Source organism: Musca vetustissima, unplaced genomic scaffold (assembly GCF_032173495.1).
Source record: "Musca vetustissima isolate MV318-11 ecotype Yass unplaced genomic scaffold, APGP_CSIRO_Mvet_v1 utg32429, whole genome shotgun sequence".
NCBI lineage: Eukaryota > Metazoa > Arthropoda > Insecta > Diptera > Muscidae > Musca > Musca vetustissima.
In genome coordinates, this window is record NW_026886131.1 from 1 (window position 1) to 18,918 (window position 18,918).

The 18,918-nt window shown below is 36.1% G+C and overlaps 1 protein-coding gene across 1 annotated transcript in view; it reads left to right on the forward strand.

Annotated features, from left to right (window-relative positions):
• Positions 1-9,754: 9,754 nt before the first annotated feature.
• Positions 9,755-18,918, forward strand: part of LOC133333607 (cdc42 homolog) — a gene marked incomplete at its 5' end in the record, with an annotated part of 30,281 nt that continues 21,117 nt past the window's right edge. Inside the window, 2 exons of the mRNA XM_061541917.1 lie at positions 9,755-9,929; positions 14,723-14,872. Coding sequence (XP_061397901.1) covers positions 9,755-9,929; positions 14,723-14,872 — 325 coding nt within the window. The remainder of the gene's footprint in view (positions 9,930-14,722; positions 14,873-18,918) is intronic.

An 18,918-nucleotide genomic window follows, 5' to 3' on the forward strand; every position in this document is an offset into this window, starting at 1 on the left:
CTATGTTAAATCATGGAACTATACACGCAGAAAAATGTATGTTAGAAATATGTTTGCATCCAAATATATTTATGTTTGGGACTGGTTGCAAACAAACATATGTTTGGATGCAAACATATTATGTTTGGATCGATACATATATTTGTTTGCAACATTTTGTAACATATCTTCATTTTATATGTTTGGGTACTAACATATTTTTTATGTTAGAACATATTTTTTATAGTTTGAGAGAGATTTTTTTTCAAAGAGCGTAACAACAGTGCTCTCTCTGTTTTTTATAATAAAAGGCGTTGTGAGTTGCTGAAGGGGCGAGGGGAGGGGGAATGAGTTAGTTGTACTTTGGTGGTCTGTATGCGGGCAAACGCTTGTGTTTAGTTCTTTGTTGTTGCTGCTGCGAGGGGACGCGGCCGAAGAAACGCATGTGTACTGTGCTTTGTTGTTGTGACGATTTGTTTCACAAGCATGTCCGTTTTTGCATGACGGTGGAAACAAATCTTCACAGCAACAAAGCACATAACACATGCGTTCCTTCGGCCGCGTCCCCCTCACCCACACACTCTTACCAAAGAGTCAAGTTTGTTGGTTCTTTTTGCTTGTTTTATTCTTTTTTTTTAGAATTAGAATTTTACAGCCTCAGTCTTTGGTGCAATAATAAATGAAGACCAGTTCGAAAAAATTCTTCTTCAGTATATTCAACACCAACATTTCAAATTGAGTTGCAAATTGGAGGTAAGAATACTGCATTTATTATTTTTTGAATAATGTATTTGCATATTTTATTTTCATATAGGTTTTGTACGATTTCTGACATCAGCATCCACAGTAAATGGTGCTTTGTCGGAAAGCGAATCTTTATCTGGATCTGAAGAACTTTCACGAAAATCTTCTCTAATTTCATCTTGCGCTTATGACGTCGAATTTGTCAAATCTATTCCAAAAAGCGATTGCAAAAATAAAGATAGGCTGAATATCTCAAAGGCTATCATTGACGAATGTCTGAAAGACAACCCCAACAAAATGTAAAAATGTTATTATTTTTTAATTTTAATATTTATTTGTATATATATATAATAAACTTTGTATAAAATATGAGTTTATTAAAAATTAGTCTTTCCTTATATCTAGTGTAAGTATAAAAATTCACCCAAACATTTATTTATTTACGTCCAAACATATATATGTTTACATCCAAACATATATAAGTTTACATCCAAATATATATATATATATATGTTTGAATCCAAACATATATATGTTTGGGACTGTTGCAAACATATATATGTTTGCTGCAAAATATGTTTGGGACATATGTTAGAGAGGCGATTTTTTTCCTCCGTGTAGAGACTATCTAAAAATATGAAAGTATATCAAATATTTTCTTCAGGAATGTTATTCACCTTCTAAGATCTTGAAATGTTGAATTAAATACTCTTTGGTTGGATAATGCAGCTAAAATCTTTAACATACTAAAAACGGGACAGGTTAGTACTAGGCCAAAAAAAGGACCTATATTGAGCATTTTCTTCCAAAATATATCATAGCTCCATTGTAAATATAAAGAGACGGAGGAAATAAAAATAATAGAAAACTTTGTTTGCTTTTCAGCAAATTTCCCACACCTACATTTTCACACCTTCACACAGATGCTAATTGAACATCAGACAGATGCTCAGAGGTTTTGCATATTTTACAAATATTTGCTACTACCATGCACTAATTGAATATTTCAGTTACTAAGTTACACCGTTCTTAGACATACCATCAACAATGTATTTGGAACACACGGAACTTTTCTAAAAATTGAAGAAATATTTCATGAATTTACATTCGTCAGTAGTCGCATACAAACAGCTATATAGATTGGTGTGTAATTTTACATTCACTATTACTTTGTGAAAGTGTAAACCCCCTTGGTATCATCTAAACAACGTCATATGACAAACACTTTGAACGGTACTACACAACTATTACAAATAGTTATTGTAGGCAAACATTTTATCATCTCGCTATTGTGTTAGAGTTGTTTCTATTTTTCTTCACTTAAATATTCAAGTTTCGACGAAGAAAATCCCTTTGATATGCAAAAATGTTTTGCATCGAATTTGGTTATTTTTATTTTAGTTTGAAGAGTTTTCATATTTTTTGGTTGCGACAAAATAACATGCAAACAAGCATTCTTTTTTTTTTTTTTTGGCGGCGAACGAGTGTCATTTGCACGCAACTTTTATCATAGCTTGGCTCTTTTATTTATTTTTTTTTCGTTGACTATGGGGGACGACTGTTTTTGTTGTTGTTAAGTTCTTTGTTAGTGTCATTTTTATGCAACATCATGCACAAAAATTCTCCATACTTGATATACGCATTTTATTCTTCGTGGTGGTGATATACGAGGTCTCGTTGTGAGTAGATGAAAAATGTTTGACACCTTTAAATGAAATATGTTAAGGTAACCTAGTTACAAGTTTCGTGCAACCCTGGAGTAAGGGGAACTACGTTTCAATGACATCAATGACATAGTGTGTGATAATCTGATATCAATTCTATTGATTTGATAAAATGTATATTGTAGGTATACATATTATTTCCGAATGTCCGATTTGGACCAAATATGCACCGTTTTGTTGCCATTTTCATAGAAGTCTTGGTCTCTATTTGCAAAAAAACTCTAGTAGTCGATTTTCACATGTCTCCCTAGATACCAATTTTTTGTCATAAAAGAAATTTTGCAATGCAAGAAAAAGATAATCGCTTGGTGCCAAGTCCGGACTGTATTGCGAATGCATTAAGGCTCCCGAAGTTTCTGGCGAGTCACTGTAGATGGGTGTGGCCTAGCGTTGTCCTGGTGGAACACGTCACATCTCCACTTCACATGCTTCCATATGGAAGCAACTCATAATAAATAATCCCTTTTCAGTTCCACCAAATGCATAGCAGAAACTTCCTGGCCGTTAGTCCTGGTTTGGGCATCGTTTGTGGTGCTTCACCGCTCTTTGACCACGATCGTTTTCGCACAGGGTTATCGTATATTATCAATTTCTCATCTCTAGTCACCATCCTTTAAGAAATGAGTCTATTTCGTGCCGATTATGCAAGGCTTCGGAGATGGAAATTTGATCCATCCTATTTTTTCTGTTAATTAGTGTGACACCCAAACATCGAGCTTCTTTTTGAATCGAGCTTTGTGTAAATGGTTTAAGGGAACCACACCCATTCTTGATTTTAATTTTTCAAGATTTTCAATGGGCTTGTAAATCAATACCAATGCTTGTTAAGGTTTGTAACTTTGCACATATATATTTGAAGATTTAAAAGAGAAGAAAAATAATTTACAAAAAATGTTTGTTATTGTTTTGTTGTTGTTTTTTTGTAATTAAAGAAAAGTCCTTATTTTTGATGGCGGGCATGATAACTCCTCACTGGAACATCGGAATCCGAAAATTCCAACGGTGTTAGAAAGAGTACATGTCAGGCTTTCGTATGAACTAGGATTATTGACTTCGCTCTAAAATTAACAAAATGGCGGACCTTTGAAAAAATATTTTTGGAAAATCGCCGTTTAAAGTTTGAGAAGCCCTTTAGCCGTCACTTGATGCTGACACAATAAATCGGTTATATTTTCAAGAGTTCTTGAGATTTTCGCTTGAAATTTTGTAGGGACATTCTTGAATTAGTGTAGATTCGAATTAAAACAACAACAAAAATTGACCCCGAGAATGGGAGTTTTTTTTTCTCGATTTTTAGCTCCTGAGCGGTGCTATCATGGCGAAATTCGTTGACCACTGATTTTTTTCTTGATATGTAGGGATAAAAATAATTGATTGACTGACAAATGTTCATTTCTACGTTCTGGTTTCGTCGATGGTCTGAGCCAATATATGTCTTCTCTTTATCGCCTTTCGAATTTGTCCGAAGATGTTTCTACGTTTTGGTCTGGTGAAAAGGGCCCTCGTTTTTCGAAAAGAGCCCTCACTGAAAATTGAGCGTCTGCAGGACTTTCATCTTTGAGGGAGCGCCGACCTGGATTAAATAAAGTGAACTAGTTTTCCACAACGCCATACAATGGTGCTTCATCATCCACTTCATCCACTTTTTTCGGGTTATCAGAGAACAAAATACTTCCTCGCTCTATTTTTTTAAGCTTTGTGCAGCCCCAAGAGTATGTAACGCCGCGAAATATTGGTCCTAGACCACTGTTTACCAAACAGGCGCCCGTGGGCGCTTTGGGAGAGTACCAATACAATCACAGTTCTGTGTTCGAACTCAACATAATTCTCGACATCGAACATTTTGTATGCTTTGCAATGCTTTAACATAGACGATCTGTATCGAGAGAGCGAAAATTACTCTCCTAACGGATCTATGCGTGTGTCCAACACATAGCAGTTTGCATATGTATTGTTGGCTAACCCTGTCCTAGACCCACCTTTAAGTATACCGATCGTTATATCTCGACTAGCTGAGTCGATCTAGACGTGTGTGTCCGATGTAAACAAGATACAGGCCGCAGTTATGGACCAATCTTCACGAAATTTTGCATGTAGGATGGGTTCTGCCCAAATGGACCAAAAACTAAATTTTTATCTCCTGAATGACACCAATTATATTGCCGTATGTACTCGGATGTGGGAGTTACATTTTAATATTTTCAGTTGCTTACGTACTCAGATATTATTGAGCAACACATTACCACACTAGCGGCGGAAATACAGCGCGGATCGCTTTGAAATTTTCCATGAGGATCCAGGTATGGTCAAGGATAACGCCTATAATTTTCGGTGATGATCAGATAATAATATTGGGATGAGATGGACCGAAAACTTAATTTTTTGTATTTTTTCTAGTCAATATATAGGCAACAATTGAAAGTCGAACATCATAACACAACCCATGGTGAAGGGAATCTGGACAAGTAATTAGAAGGTCAAGAGGGTGCAAATATAGCGAAATATTTTCCATGCTCAGAATATATAACCACAAAAAGTTAGATTTTCGTGGAAGTTGTGTAGGGTATCATATGGTCGGCCCCGTCCGACTATACTGCTCCGCTTACTGGTTTCAATATAGTTCCAGTTTCGACATATAAAGGTGGAGACCGAACACTTTCTCGAAGAACAATTTTTATTTTATTGCAATTTCGGAGTAGAAGTGCATTTTATTTTTTGTAATATCCTTTGCACTGACTATAATATTTGTTGGTGTGGTGTTCCAATTTATATTATTGTCTATCAACCTACTAACACGCCTTTTTTACTCATCATGCTTATAGTAAAATATTATTTCAATATCACGTTCCAACACTTGACCTTGTTGGTCTGTGGCATAAACCTTTGCCTACCACCCACACACCTTACAACTTAAACAACACTCCTCGTACACTATTGAAAAAAAACCTAATGATATGTATGTAGATATATGCTAATACAATATATCGTATTTTCTATACGTCATACAATGTACGTATATATCGTATATGGATGTAGATGATTGTGTGTTTTGCATGCATTTGGCATAGTTTGTTGCAATTTGTTTGCATCAGAATTTGTCTAGGTGGAGATATTGGTATGAGTGTGTGTGTGTATGTATGAGAGCATCTTGATTCACTTATTCCTTGATGCGTATACAATTGCAACGTGATCTCAATAGATGCTGCTCCCTTCTACTATTATGCCACACAACGTACATCTTCTTCGTCAATATCTAGGGGTTTTGCAACTATTCAACGTCATACATATCAAATGCAGTGCGTCTTTCAAATAAGAAAAAAAATGAAGAGGAAAATGCATAATTTGAATTCAAATATTATATATATGGTACATATCTGCGAGATATTTGGAAGTGACACGTGTCTCTATAGGCGCTGTTTCTTCAAAAAATCTTTTTGAAAAAAAGTTGAGACTTTGTGGGTTTCATAAAATAAAAAAAATCTGAGGAACTATTTAAATTATTTATATACTAATTAAATTATTTGTAAGCCCTACATCAACCAAATTAGTATTGTTTCATTGTTTTGTCATAAAAGAAATTTTGCAATGCAAGAAAAAGATAATCGCTTGGTGCCAAGTCCGGACTGTATTGCGAATGCATTAAGGCTCCCGAAGTTTCTGGCGAGTCACTGTAGATGGGTGTGGCCTAGCGTTGTCCTGGTGGAACACGTCACATCTCCACTTCACATGCTTCCATATGGAAGCAACTCATAATAAATAATCCCTTTTCAGTTCCACCAAATGCATAGCAGAAACTTCCTGGCCGTTAGTCCTGGTTTGGGCATCGTTTGTGGTGCTTCACCGCTCTTTGACCACGATCGTTTTCGCACAGGGTTATCGTATATTATCAATTTCTCATCTCTAGTCACCATCCTTTAAGAAATGAGTCTATTTCGTGCCGATTATGCAAGGCTTCGGAGATGGAAATTTGATCCATCCTATTTTTTCTGTTAATTAGTGTGACACCCAAACATCGAGCTTCTTTTTGAATCGAGCTTTGTGTAAATGGTTTAAGGGAACCACACCCATTCTTGATTTTAATTTTTCAAGATTTTCAATGGGCTTGTAAATCAATACCAATGCTTGTTAAGGTTTGTAACTTTGCACATATATATTTGAAGATTTAAAAGAGAAGAAAAATAATTTACAAAAAATGTTTGTTATTGTTTTGTTGTTGTTTTTTTGTAATTAAAGAAAAGTCCTTATTTTTGATGGCGGGCATGATAACTCCTCACTGGAACATCGGAATCCGAAAATTCCAACGGTGTTAGAAAGAGTACATGTCAGGCTTTCGTATGAACTAGGATTATTGACTTCGCTCTAAAATTAACAAAATGGCGGACCTTTGAAAAAATATTTTTGGAAAATCGCCGTTTAAAGTTTGAGAAGCCCTTTAGCCGTCACTTGATGCTGACACAATAAATCGGTTATATTTTCAAGAGTTCTTGAGATTTTCGCTTGAAATTTTGTAGGGACATTCTTGAATTAGTGTAGATTCGAATTAAAACAACAACAAAAATTGACCCCGAGAATGGGAGTTTTTTTTCTCGATTTTTAGCTCCTGAGCGGTGCTATCATGGCGAAATTCGTTGACCACTGATTTTTTTCTTGATATGTAGGGATAAAAATAATTGATTGACTGACAAATGTTCATTTCTACGTTCTGGTTTCGTCGATGGTCTGAGCCAATATATGTCTTCTCTTTATCGCCTTTCGAATTTGTCCGAAGATGTTTCTACGTTTTGGTCTGGTGAAAAGGGCCCTCGTTTTTCGAAAAGAGCCCTCACTGAAAATTGAGCGTCTGCAGGACTTTCATCTTTGAGGGAGCGCCGACCTGGATTAAATAAAGTGAACTAGTTTTCCACAACGCCATACAATGGTGCTTCATCATCCACTTCATCCACTTTTTTCGGGTTATCAGAGAACAAAATACTTCCTCGCTCTATTTTTTTAAGCTTTGTGCAGCCCCAAGAGTATGTAACGCCGCGAAATATTGGTCCTAGACCACTGTTTACCAAACAGGCGCCCGTGGGCGCTTTGGGAGAGTACCAATACAATCACAGTTCTGTGTTCGAACTCAACATAATTCTCGACATCGAACATTTTGTATGCTTTGCAATGCTTTAACATAGACGATCTGTATCGAGAGAGCGAAAATTACTCTCCTAACGGATCTATGCGTGTGTCCAACACATAGCAGTTTGCATATGTATTGTTGGCTAACCCTGTCCTAGACCCACCTTTAAGTATACCGATCGTTATATCTCGACTAGCTGAGTCGATCTAGACGTGTGTGTCCGATGTAAACAAGATACAGGCCGCAGTTATGGACCAATCTTCACGAAATTTTGCATGTAGGTATGGGTTCTGCCCAAATGGACCAAAAACTAAATTTTTATCTCCTGAATGACACCAATTATATTGCCGTATGTACTCGGATGTGGGAGTTACATTTTAATATTTTCAGTTGCTTACGTACTCAGATATTATTGAGCAACACATTACCACACTAGCGGCGGAAATACAGCGCGGATCGCTTTGAAATTTTCCATGAGGATCCAGGTATGGTCAAGGATAACGCCTATAATTTTCGGTGATGATCAAATAATAATATTGGGATGAGATGGACCGAAAACTTAATTTTTTGTATTTTTTCTAGTCAATATATAGGCCACAATTGAAAGTCGAACATCATAACACAACCCATGGTGAAGGGAATCTGGACAAGTAATTAGAAGGTCAAGAGGGTGCAAATATAGCGAAATATTTTCCATGCTCAGAATATATAACCACAAAAAGTTAGATTTTCGTGGAAGTTGTGTAGGGTATCATATGGTTTGCCCCGTCCTACTATACTGCTCGACTCACTTGTTTCAATATAGTTCCAATTTCGACATATAAAGGTGGAGACCGAACACTTTCTCGAAGAACAATTTTTATTTTATTGCAATTTCGCAGTGGAAGTTCATTTTATTTTTTGTAATATCCTTTGCACTGGCTATAATATTTGTTGGTGTGGTGTTCCAATTTATATTATTGTCTATCAACCTACTAACACACCTTTTTTACTCATCATGCTTATAGTAAAATATTATTTCAATTTCACGTTCCAACACTTGACCTTGTTGCTCTGTGGCATAAACCTTTGCCTACCACCCACACACCTTACAACTTAAACAACACTCCTCGTACACTATTGAAAAGAAAAAATCCTAATGATATGTATGTAGATATATGCTAATACAATATATCGTATTTTCTATACGTCATACAATGTACGTATATATCGTATATGGATGTAGATGATTGTGTCTTTTGCATGCATTTGGCATAGTTTGTTGCAATTTGTTTGCATCAGAATTTGTCTAGGTGGAGATATTGGTATGAGTGTGTGTGTATGTATGAGAACATCTTGATTCACTTATTCCTTGATGCGTATACAATTGCAACGTGATCTCAATAGATGCTCCTCCCTTCTACTATTATGCCACACAACGTACATCTTCTTCGTCAATATCTAGGGGTTTTGCAACTATTCAACGTCATACCTATCAAATGCAGTGCGTCTTTCAAATAAGAAAAAAAAAATTAAGAGGAAAATGCATAATTTGAATTCAAATATTATATATATGGTACATATCTGCGAGATATTTGGAAGTGACAGGTGTCTCTATTGGCGCTGTTTCTTCAAAAAATCTTTTTGAAAAAAAGTTGAGCCTTTGTGGGTTTCATAAAATAAAAAAAAGCTGAGGAACTATTTAAATTATTTATATACTAATTAAATTATTTGTAAGCCCTACATCAACCAAATTAGTATTGTTTCATATCTTAGGCTTTCATTGGGTGTCATACCTTTTTACCCAAAATATTCCAGTACCTAGCCCCATACAGAATCCCGATCGATTTTAGGGATTTCAATGTCCACCATCAAAACCAAAGTCCTGTCCAGTAAAACAAAACAACCCTTTGCCTTTGTAATTGAGGAATTTGTGTTTTTCCCCCTCCCGAATTCCCAGCCCGGGGGACTACTTAAAAAAATCAAAATTAAAAGCACTTTTTGCTTTAATACAATTACTAAAATTGAAATTAATTATTTTAACAAATTTTTCCCAAACTACAAAAAATATTTAAATTCAAAGGCATCTCAAAATCTTCCACTCTAATTCCTTGCCCTAAAAAATCGCGATTCTTATTTGATTTATTTCTTATTGTATTTCTAATACTTTCGTTATTCATGTTCTCCCTTTTTTCTTTTGGTTTTCTTTCAGCAGCAACAAATTTCAACGAGTGATACCAGTTCAACGTCACGTGACATTAGTACAACTACAACGGCCAGCAATGATGGCATTAGCGAAAGCATTGGCACCGATGGCAGCAATAGCTGTCGAAAAGGTGCTGCAAAGTTTTTATTAAGAAAACGTAAAACCAAGAAATCTCCAAAAGGTAAGTGTAACAATATAAAAAAATGACCGCCCTGTTGTAAAACGTTTTATTCGTTTCGCTTACCTTTCGGTATTCAATTCCTTGTTTTAACTGCCTCAGGCAACCAAGCGACCCTTTAACCAAATTGAATGAATGACTGAATAACTAGATGAAAGCCAAAAATGTAGCCATAGAAGAAATCCAAATCCCAAACCGGAGCCAAGCCAAGCCAAACCAAAGTGACAAGGGTTTCAATTGTGGCGCAAAGTAGCAGCATAAATTGCATTCCCGTTGCATCTAACTGCCCGTTTGGTCGCCACCATTTCTCTAGAAATTTGCCAACTTTGGAGTTGGCAATAAATTAAAAACTAATTAGAAAAAAATGAGATTGTTCTTCTTTCTTCTGCAAATTAATTTTTCTAGTTGGCGGTGTCTCTTTTTTTTCTAAGATGGTTTTTTCTTGTGTGGGCATTTTAATTAATTAAAAAAACTACGTATATTGCCCCACTAATGGAATAATGTCGGACATATTGCGAACTATTGAGACAGTTGTAGAGCAAGAACTTATTTTTCTTATTCTAATTAAGAGGGATAAATATAAAAAAGGAATCCAAGCAGTATAAACGGGAAAACTGGCTATGTGATGGCCCACTTCTGGGGGACTAAATCTCCAGTCCATGAGAATTTGTCCCATATTTATAATGTTAATATTAAGCTGGGTAAAACGGAAATCCATTTGGCCGGTCGTCGTAATTGTTGATAAAATCTGAGAAAAGAACGAAGTTAACCGGCATCTTAACAGGAGCTAAAAATCGATCATAAAATTATTTTAAACCATTTACACAAAGCTGAGTTCAAAAAGAAGCCCGAATAAATAGGATGGATCGAATTTCCATCTGCGAAGCCTTGGCCAAACGGAATGAGGTAGACCCATTTCTTAAACGGATGATGACTGGAGATGAGAAATGGATAACATACGATAACCCTGTGCGAAAACGATCGTGGTCAAAGAGCGGTGAATCACCTCAAACGGTTGCCAAACCAGGACTAACGGCCAGGAAGTTTCTGCAATGCATTTGGTGAGACTGGAAGGGGATTATTTATTATGAGTTGCTTTCATATGGCCAAACGCTAAATTCTGATCTCTACTGGCAACAACTGGGCCGTTTGAAGATAACAATTGACCAGAAACAGCCAGAATTGACCAACAGGAGAGGTATTGTGTTACACCGGGACAACGCTAGGCCACACACATCTACAGTGACTCGCCAAAAATTTCGGAATTGGAAGTTTTAATGCGTCCGCTTTACAGTCCGAACTTGGCACCAAGCGATTATCATAACTTTTAATATGACAACAAATCATACAACAAAACGGTGCATATTTGGCACAAATCGGACATTCTAAATAATTTCAGAATTCCTGACCTAAACATCGTCAATGCATACTAAGTTTCTGTTTGTCTCTAAAGGTGTTTTAAGTTAGTCTATAAATACTAAATACTGCTTAAAATTCAGCTGGTCTGAAACCACCCCTTCAAAAGGTATATAACGACTGACTTTATCTCGAGTATAAATGCCCATTCAGTTCGTCTATTAGGACTTCCTCTTTCATCTCGTCTATAAAGATTCCATGCTTCAGCTCGCCAACGAAAACACACTTTCGCTCGCATGGGAAGACTCCCTTCAGCACACCTATATATAAGGCCACCCTTCATCACGACTGCGAAGACTTTCCTCAGCTCGCCTACATAGGCTCCCTCCAACTGGTATATAAAGATTTCCTCTATAACGATTGCCTCCAGCTCGTTTATGAAGACTTCCCTTTGCTGGTCTATAAATACGCCCTTCTGTTGGTCTATAAAGACTCCCTTCAGATTCGTCTATATAGACTCCGTCCAACTCGTCTATAAATATTCCCACCAGATCGTCTATATAGAATCGCTTCAGGGCGTTTTTTTCAAGTCGCCTACGAAGACGTTCTTCCTCTCGACTATCTAGAAGGACTTTCTTCAGGTCATCTAATAAGACTCCCTTAACTTCGTCTGAAAAGACTCCCTTCAGCTCATCAAAATATACTATCTTTCGCTCGCATATTATGACTACCTTCAACTTGCCTTTTACTTTCGACTAAAAATATCCCTTCCAGCTCGTATATTATAACTCCATTCAGCTTGTTTAAATAGACTTCGTTCAGCTCCATTATGAAGGCTTCAATACGTCTACAAAAATTCCCTTTAGCTAATCTAAAAAACTTCCTTTCACTTTCAAATAAAGTTTCCCTTAAGGGGACCCCCCCCCCAATTATCGGGGTCAACATTTTTTTCTACACTAAATCAAGAATGTCCCTACAAAATTTCAAGTGAAAATCTTAAGAACGCTTGAAAATACAGCCGATTTATTGTGTCAGCATCAAACGATGGCTAAAGGGCTTCTCAATCTTTAAACGCGTTTTTCTCTTTTGCGAATGGCGGGCACGATAACTCAAAAACTAATAACCCAATCGATTCCAAATTTTTACACGTTTCTCTGTGAGTGTATAGCTATCGTATGAACTAGGATAAAGCCAATCGGTGAAGATCTTCCTCATTATACCCTACACAACTATGTTGTCAGGGTATTATAGCTTTGTGCAGCCCCAAAAGTTTGTAACGCCGCGAAATATTGGTCCTAGACCCACCTTTAAGTATACCGATCGTCATATCTCGACTAGCTGAATCGATCTAGACATGTGTGTCCGTCCGTCCGTCCGTCTGTCCATTATAATTTGTAAACACGATACAGGCCACAGTTATGGACCAATCTTCACGAAATTTTGCATGTAGGATGGGTTCTGGCCAATGAAGACCCCTATTGTTTTTGGGAAAGATCGGTTAATATTTAGGGGATGAAATGGACCAAATACTAAATTTTTGTCCGTTTTTCGGGTCGCTCCAGAGGCCGCAATAGTGGCCCGAACATCGTGAAATTTTCCATGGAGAAGGGGATCAGACCAAAGAATAAGCATGCCTGTTTTCATAAAGATCAGTCAATATTTAGCGGGTCAAATTGACCCTGACTTTTGTGTGAAAAATGACAAAATTTGTATTCTATAGCGAATATATTTACTCCTGGAGGATGTAGACCCGAAAAGTTTATATTATATCCAAGAGGAGTGGTTGACCTTTAAATTAATACCAATTATAATGTTGTATGTGCTCGGATGTGGGAGTTACACCTAAATATTTACAGGTATCTCCGTATTCGTATATTATTTAGTAAGCCATTATCACTCTACAGAGGGGAACTATAGCGCTGATCGCTTTGAAATGTTCCATAAGGTTTCAGTTATGGTCAAGGACAACGCCTATAATTTTCGGTGATGACCAGATAATAATTTTGGAATGAAGTGGACCGAAAACTTAATTTTTTGTGTTATTTTCGAGTCGATTTATAGACTACAAATGAAAGCCGAACATCACAACACAACCCACGGTGAAGGGAATCTAGACAATAGCTGTACTGAATACTCGTAGTATTCGGAAAATATGTCAGTGTTAGGACAATAGCTGTACTGAACAATAGCTGGACAATAGCTGTACTGAATACTCGTAATATTCGGAAAATATGTCAGTGTAAGGAAGAGGTGCTGTTTACCTCTAATCGGGTAAGAGGGTGCAAATATCACGAACTGTTTACCTCTAATCGGGTAAGAGGGTGCAAATATCACGAACTATTGCACAGGCTCGGAATATACATCCGCAGAAAATTTGAGTTCCGTGGTAGTTGTGTAGGGTATCGTATGGTCGGCCCCGTCCGACTATACTGCTCCGCTCACTGGTTTTTTAACTTGGTTTTTGGTAAAAATCGGTGATTTTCCAAAAATATTTTTTCAAAGGTCCGCCATTTTGTTAATTTTAGAGCGAAGTCAATAATCATAGTTCATACGAGAGCCAGACATGTACTCTTTCTAACACCGTTGGAATTTTCGGATTCCGATGTTCCAGTGAGCAGTTATCATGCCCGCCATCAAAAAGAACGACTTTTCTTTAATTACAAAAAACAATAACAAACATTTTTTGTAAATTATTTTTCTTCTCTTTTAAATCTTCAAATATATATGTGCAAAGTTACAAACCTTAACAAGCATTGGTATTGATTTACCAGCCCATTGAAAATCTTGAAAAATTAAAATCGAGAATGGGTGGGGTTCCCTTAAGCTCGACTGTAAAAATTCTCTTTAGGTTGTCCATTAAGACTACTTTTACCTTCATTTCTTCTGCTCGCTTAAAAAGTCTCGCTTCAGTTCGCCTATAAATTCTTCCTTCGGATCGCATATAAAGACTCCATTCATATCGTTATAAAGCTTCACTTCAGCTTGTTCAAAATAAACTCTCCACAGCCGATCCAAAAAGGGCCCCTCAGCTTATCTATTATTACTCCCCTCAGCTCGCTTATAACGACTCCATTCAGCTCGTCTATTAAGACTTTCTTTCGTATAGATTTCCTTCAGTTCGCCTATTAGAACTCGTTTTGACTCGTATATAGCTTAAAAATAACTCTGGTAATAATGTGAGATAAAATTAATGATATGATATGATTCCACCTATATTATATATAAAAATACTAAACTAACAACATATAATTTTTGCCACACTCCTACTAACTAAAATTTATTTCCTATACTTCCTATTCAATTTTACCCAATCTATTTACACAATGTTATCTTTATTACCAAAAACTGTATCTAATATTTCAATACAATTGCTTTTCGAGCTTCAATGTTTTTTTATTATTCTCCTCTTCATCTTCTTTTTGGTTTTTTCTTTTTTTCAGAAACTAAATCCTTGAAATCTCAGGAAAAGCCCTGTGTTAAATGTGTGGTTGTTGGTGATTGTGCCGTGGGGAAAACCAATTTAATACTATCATATCTTGAAAATCGTTTCAATACGGAGCATGTGCCTACAGCATCAGATATTTATAACGGTAAGTGAAAAGTTGAAACATGGGTTTTTTCTGTGCCTCTTAGCCAAAGAGGAAATAAATAGACCAGCCAAGATAAAGCATCAGATAGAGAAAAAAGGGACTGTTCACAAAAAAATTAAATCATAATTTATGTATAACATTCATTTGTCTTGCAATTTTATTTTTTGTTTTTGTTATGATATCATTTGGATTTACTAACCTATATACATATGAATGGATATATGCAATTTCTATTGGGGGGAAATTAGGACAGTGGTCAAGAAAAATATATGTTGGGGAAAAATATTTCTCAAATTTTGCATAGTTTTAACCAGCCTCATTCCTATGTATACATAGTGGAAAATTAGGGTGTTTTTAATCTTTTCTGGTATTTTTCTATAAATACTAATACCAGATCTTCCATAAAGACTCCTTCCAGCTCGTCTATAAACCACACCCTTTAAATCATCCATAGAGACACCCTGCGTTCGGTCTATAAATTTTCACTTCAGTTCGTCTCTAAAGATCAATAAAGAAAATCTAATAATAAATAATAATAACAAATTCTGAGAAATATTTCTGCTATCAAAATTTTGGGGGAAAATGTTCGTTTTTTAGATTCTTTCCTATCATCAAGTAATTTGAGAAAGCAATTTGGAAACCGTCGTTTTTCTAAGGCAATATTTTTCTATGAATTTTCTTTCCCTCTTTGCTTTTTATTCATTTTCTTTAGAAATTGATGTATACAGCAGTTTGTCCAAAGGCATATTATTGTTCTCATAGAAATAGTCTGCCCTTAAAATAATAAACTCAATATTTTGTTTTTGGTATGAACAGTTGTCGATTGAGGTATGAGCTAGTGATTTTTATACCCTACACAACTATGTTGTCAGGGTATTATAGCTTTGTGCAGCCCCAAATGTTTGTAACGCCGCGAAATATTGGTCCTAGACCCACCTTTAAGTATACCGATCGTCATATCTCGACTAGCTGAGTCGATCTAGACATGTGTGTCCGTCCGTCCGTCCGTCCGTCCGTCTGTCCATTATAATTTGTAAACACGATACAGGCCACAGTTATGGACCAATCTTCACGAAATTTTGCATGTAGGATGGGTTCTGGCCAATGAAGACCCCTATTGTTTTTGGAAAAGATCAGTTAATATTTAGGGGATGAAATGGACCAAATACTAAATTTTTGTCGGTTTTTCTGGTCGCTCCAGGGGCCGCAATTATGGCCCAAACACCGCGAATTTTTGCATGGAGAAGGGGATCGGGCCAGAGAATAAGCATGCATGTTTTGATAAAGATCGGTCAATATTTAGCGGGTCAAATGGACCCTGACTTTTGTATGAAAAATGACAACATTTGTATTCTATGGCATATATATTTACTCCTGGAGGATGTAGACCCCAGGAGTTGATAGCATATCCAAGAGGAGTGGTTGGCGTTTAAATTGATACCAAATATAGTGATGTATCTACTCAGATGTGGGAGTTGCAGTCAAATATTTACAGGTGCTTACGTATTCAGATATAATTTAGTAACCCATTACCACATTAGAGGGAGAAATATCGCGCTGATGGCTTTGAAATTTTTCATGAAGTTAAAGTTATGGTCAAGAACAACGCCTACAATTTTCTGTGATGATAATTTGAGAAAGCAATTTGGAAAGATTAAAATGTTGGGATGAAATGGACCGAAAACATAATTTTTTGTGTGTTTTCGAGTAGAGTATAATCCGAAAATCACAACACAACCCACCGTGAAGGTAATCTGGACAAGTAATTAGAAGGACTGTACTGAATATTCGAAAAAAGTAAGGAAGAGGTGTTGTTAACCTCTAATCGGACAAGAGGGGGCAAATATCACGAAATATTACTCCGACTCGGAATAAACATCCTCAGAAAGTTAGAGTTCGTGGTAGTTGTGTAGGGTATCGTATGGTCGGCCCCGTCCGACTATACTGCTCCGCTCACTGGTTTTTTTTGGTTTCAGTTTATTATATGGACTTTATTTTCCGGTCTGTTGTTTATCGTTTTATATTTTTGACCATGAATGGTATGATGGATGCTTTTTTATTTATTTGTTTTTTGTTTTTATTTTTGGTACAGTATTTAGACTTAAATGTTTTTACTGCTCAGTAAAAAATTGGCAACCATTCTGTATGCAATTTATTTATTCATTCGTTTAGTCAGTCAGCCTACCAGCCAGTCGCTTTCTCATTTATTTGCTATACCGCCCTTTTCCCATTCATGAATTCATGACATAAATCCTTGTTAACAATTTTGAATCGTTTAAAAAACAAATTTTCACCATTCATTCAGTATTTTTTTCTCAATGTTCATATTCTTTCACTTTTCGTTAAATGATAAATTGATTCTTTTTTTGGCAAATCCTTTTTTGTACTGAACCGAAATTCTGTGCTTTATGACACAGATACAAAAGAAAAATATCGTGGATAGCGTTAACAAATTGGAGGGGCAAATTAGCTGGGCAGCAAGGATGTTCCCAATAGAGTTTTTTGTGAATCATAAAGAATTGATAATATCAATGGGAAAAAATGATGTGTAAAACATAAAATCGAAATAAAAAAACATCGTGTATAAACCCACCTATCAATTCGTCTATAAAGCCACCCTTCCAGTAGTCTATAAATACCCTCTTTCGCTTGTGTATAAAGGCTCCATTCCGCTTGTTTATATATGTTCCCTTCCGCTCAGGTATAAAAACACCATTCAGAGCTCGTCTATAAATACTCCCTTCTGCTCGTCTAAAATGACTGCCTTCAGCTCGTCTAAAAGACTCCTTTAAACTCGTCTATAAAGTCTCCCTTTCAGCTCGTCTATAATGACTGCCTTCAGCTCGTCTAAAAGACTCCTTTAAACTCGTCTATAAAGTCTCCCTTTCAGCTCGTCTATAAGGTCTCCCTTCAGCTCGTCTATAAAGTCTCCCTTCAGCTCGCCTATAAGGTTTCCCTTCAGTTCTACAGAGACGAGTTCCCTTAAGCTCGTCTATGAAAACTTCCCGATTTCAGCCTTCAACTCATCTACAAAGTTACCCCGTTTTATTATTTCCACTTTTTTAAATATTTTACATCCGACAAAAATCGACGTCTCTGCTTTGCAAAAACTAAAAAACAGACAAACGCATTTTTTTCAATATCCGCCATATGAAAGTGAGTGAGTTATGATGTGCTTCAGAACATATCATCATGGCCATGTCATGGGTTATCTTTACGGTCGTTATCATCACCAGCAGCTTCATCTCTGGTGGGTTGGCGTGCTGTATATGTGGGTATCTATTAGTAACGGGAAGCTGTGCCGAAGGACATTCATAAATTCTGTATAGGCTCAAACGTTATGATTTATATGACCCATTAAAAGGAGTTAAATATTGGATATACAATTTACAGGATCCTGAAAAAATGAAAAAATAAAAATAAATTAATTTATGAAACTACGAGGAATACATTCAGGATCGGTTAATTTTAATTTTAAATTACAATTTCCGCATCCTTTAATTTTTCGTCAGTTGTTTTTCCTCACTTCGAAATAAACTACTAAATTTTGCATATTTTTCACCAGCTTCATTCTAAATTAATTAATGGAACTACGAGGAATACATTCGTCAGTTGTTTTTCCTCACTTCGAAATAAACTACTAACTAGATTTCTCCACCATCTCACTTCTATGTAAACAGTAGATATTTTGAAGTGTTAAAAAATAATTTCCTCTTAATTTGTATCATGGTGTCTAGTGTTTTTGGTTGGACTTCTATTTGTAGTGTAACAACCAACATTACAAACAATTTCACGTTCTGTGTGGAGGAGCATCGTTTGTCGGTATGCCTTAAAAAAGTGGCATTTATTTCGGCCGTAGAGTAAAAATTTCATCTTTGACTTTGACAAAAATTTATACGAACATACAATTTTTATATAGTTTTCTCTCAGTTGACAATTATGTCATGGTTATTATATTTAGTCCAATTAGCATTTTATGTTGTCCAACATAGTTCTTGTTCTCGCTTCTTGTATGCGTTTGACAAACACTGAGTTGGCAAATATAA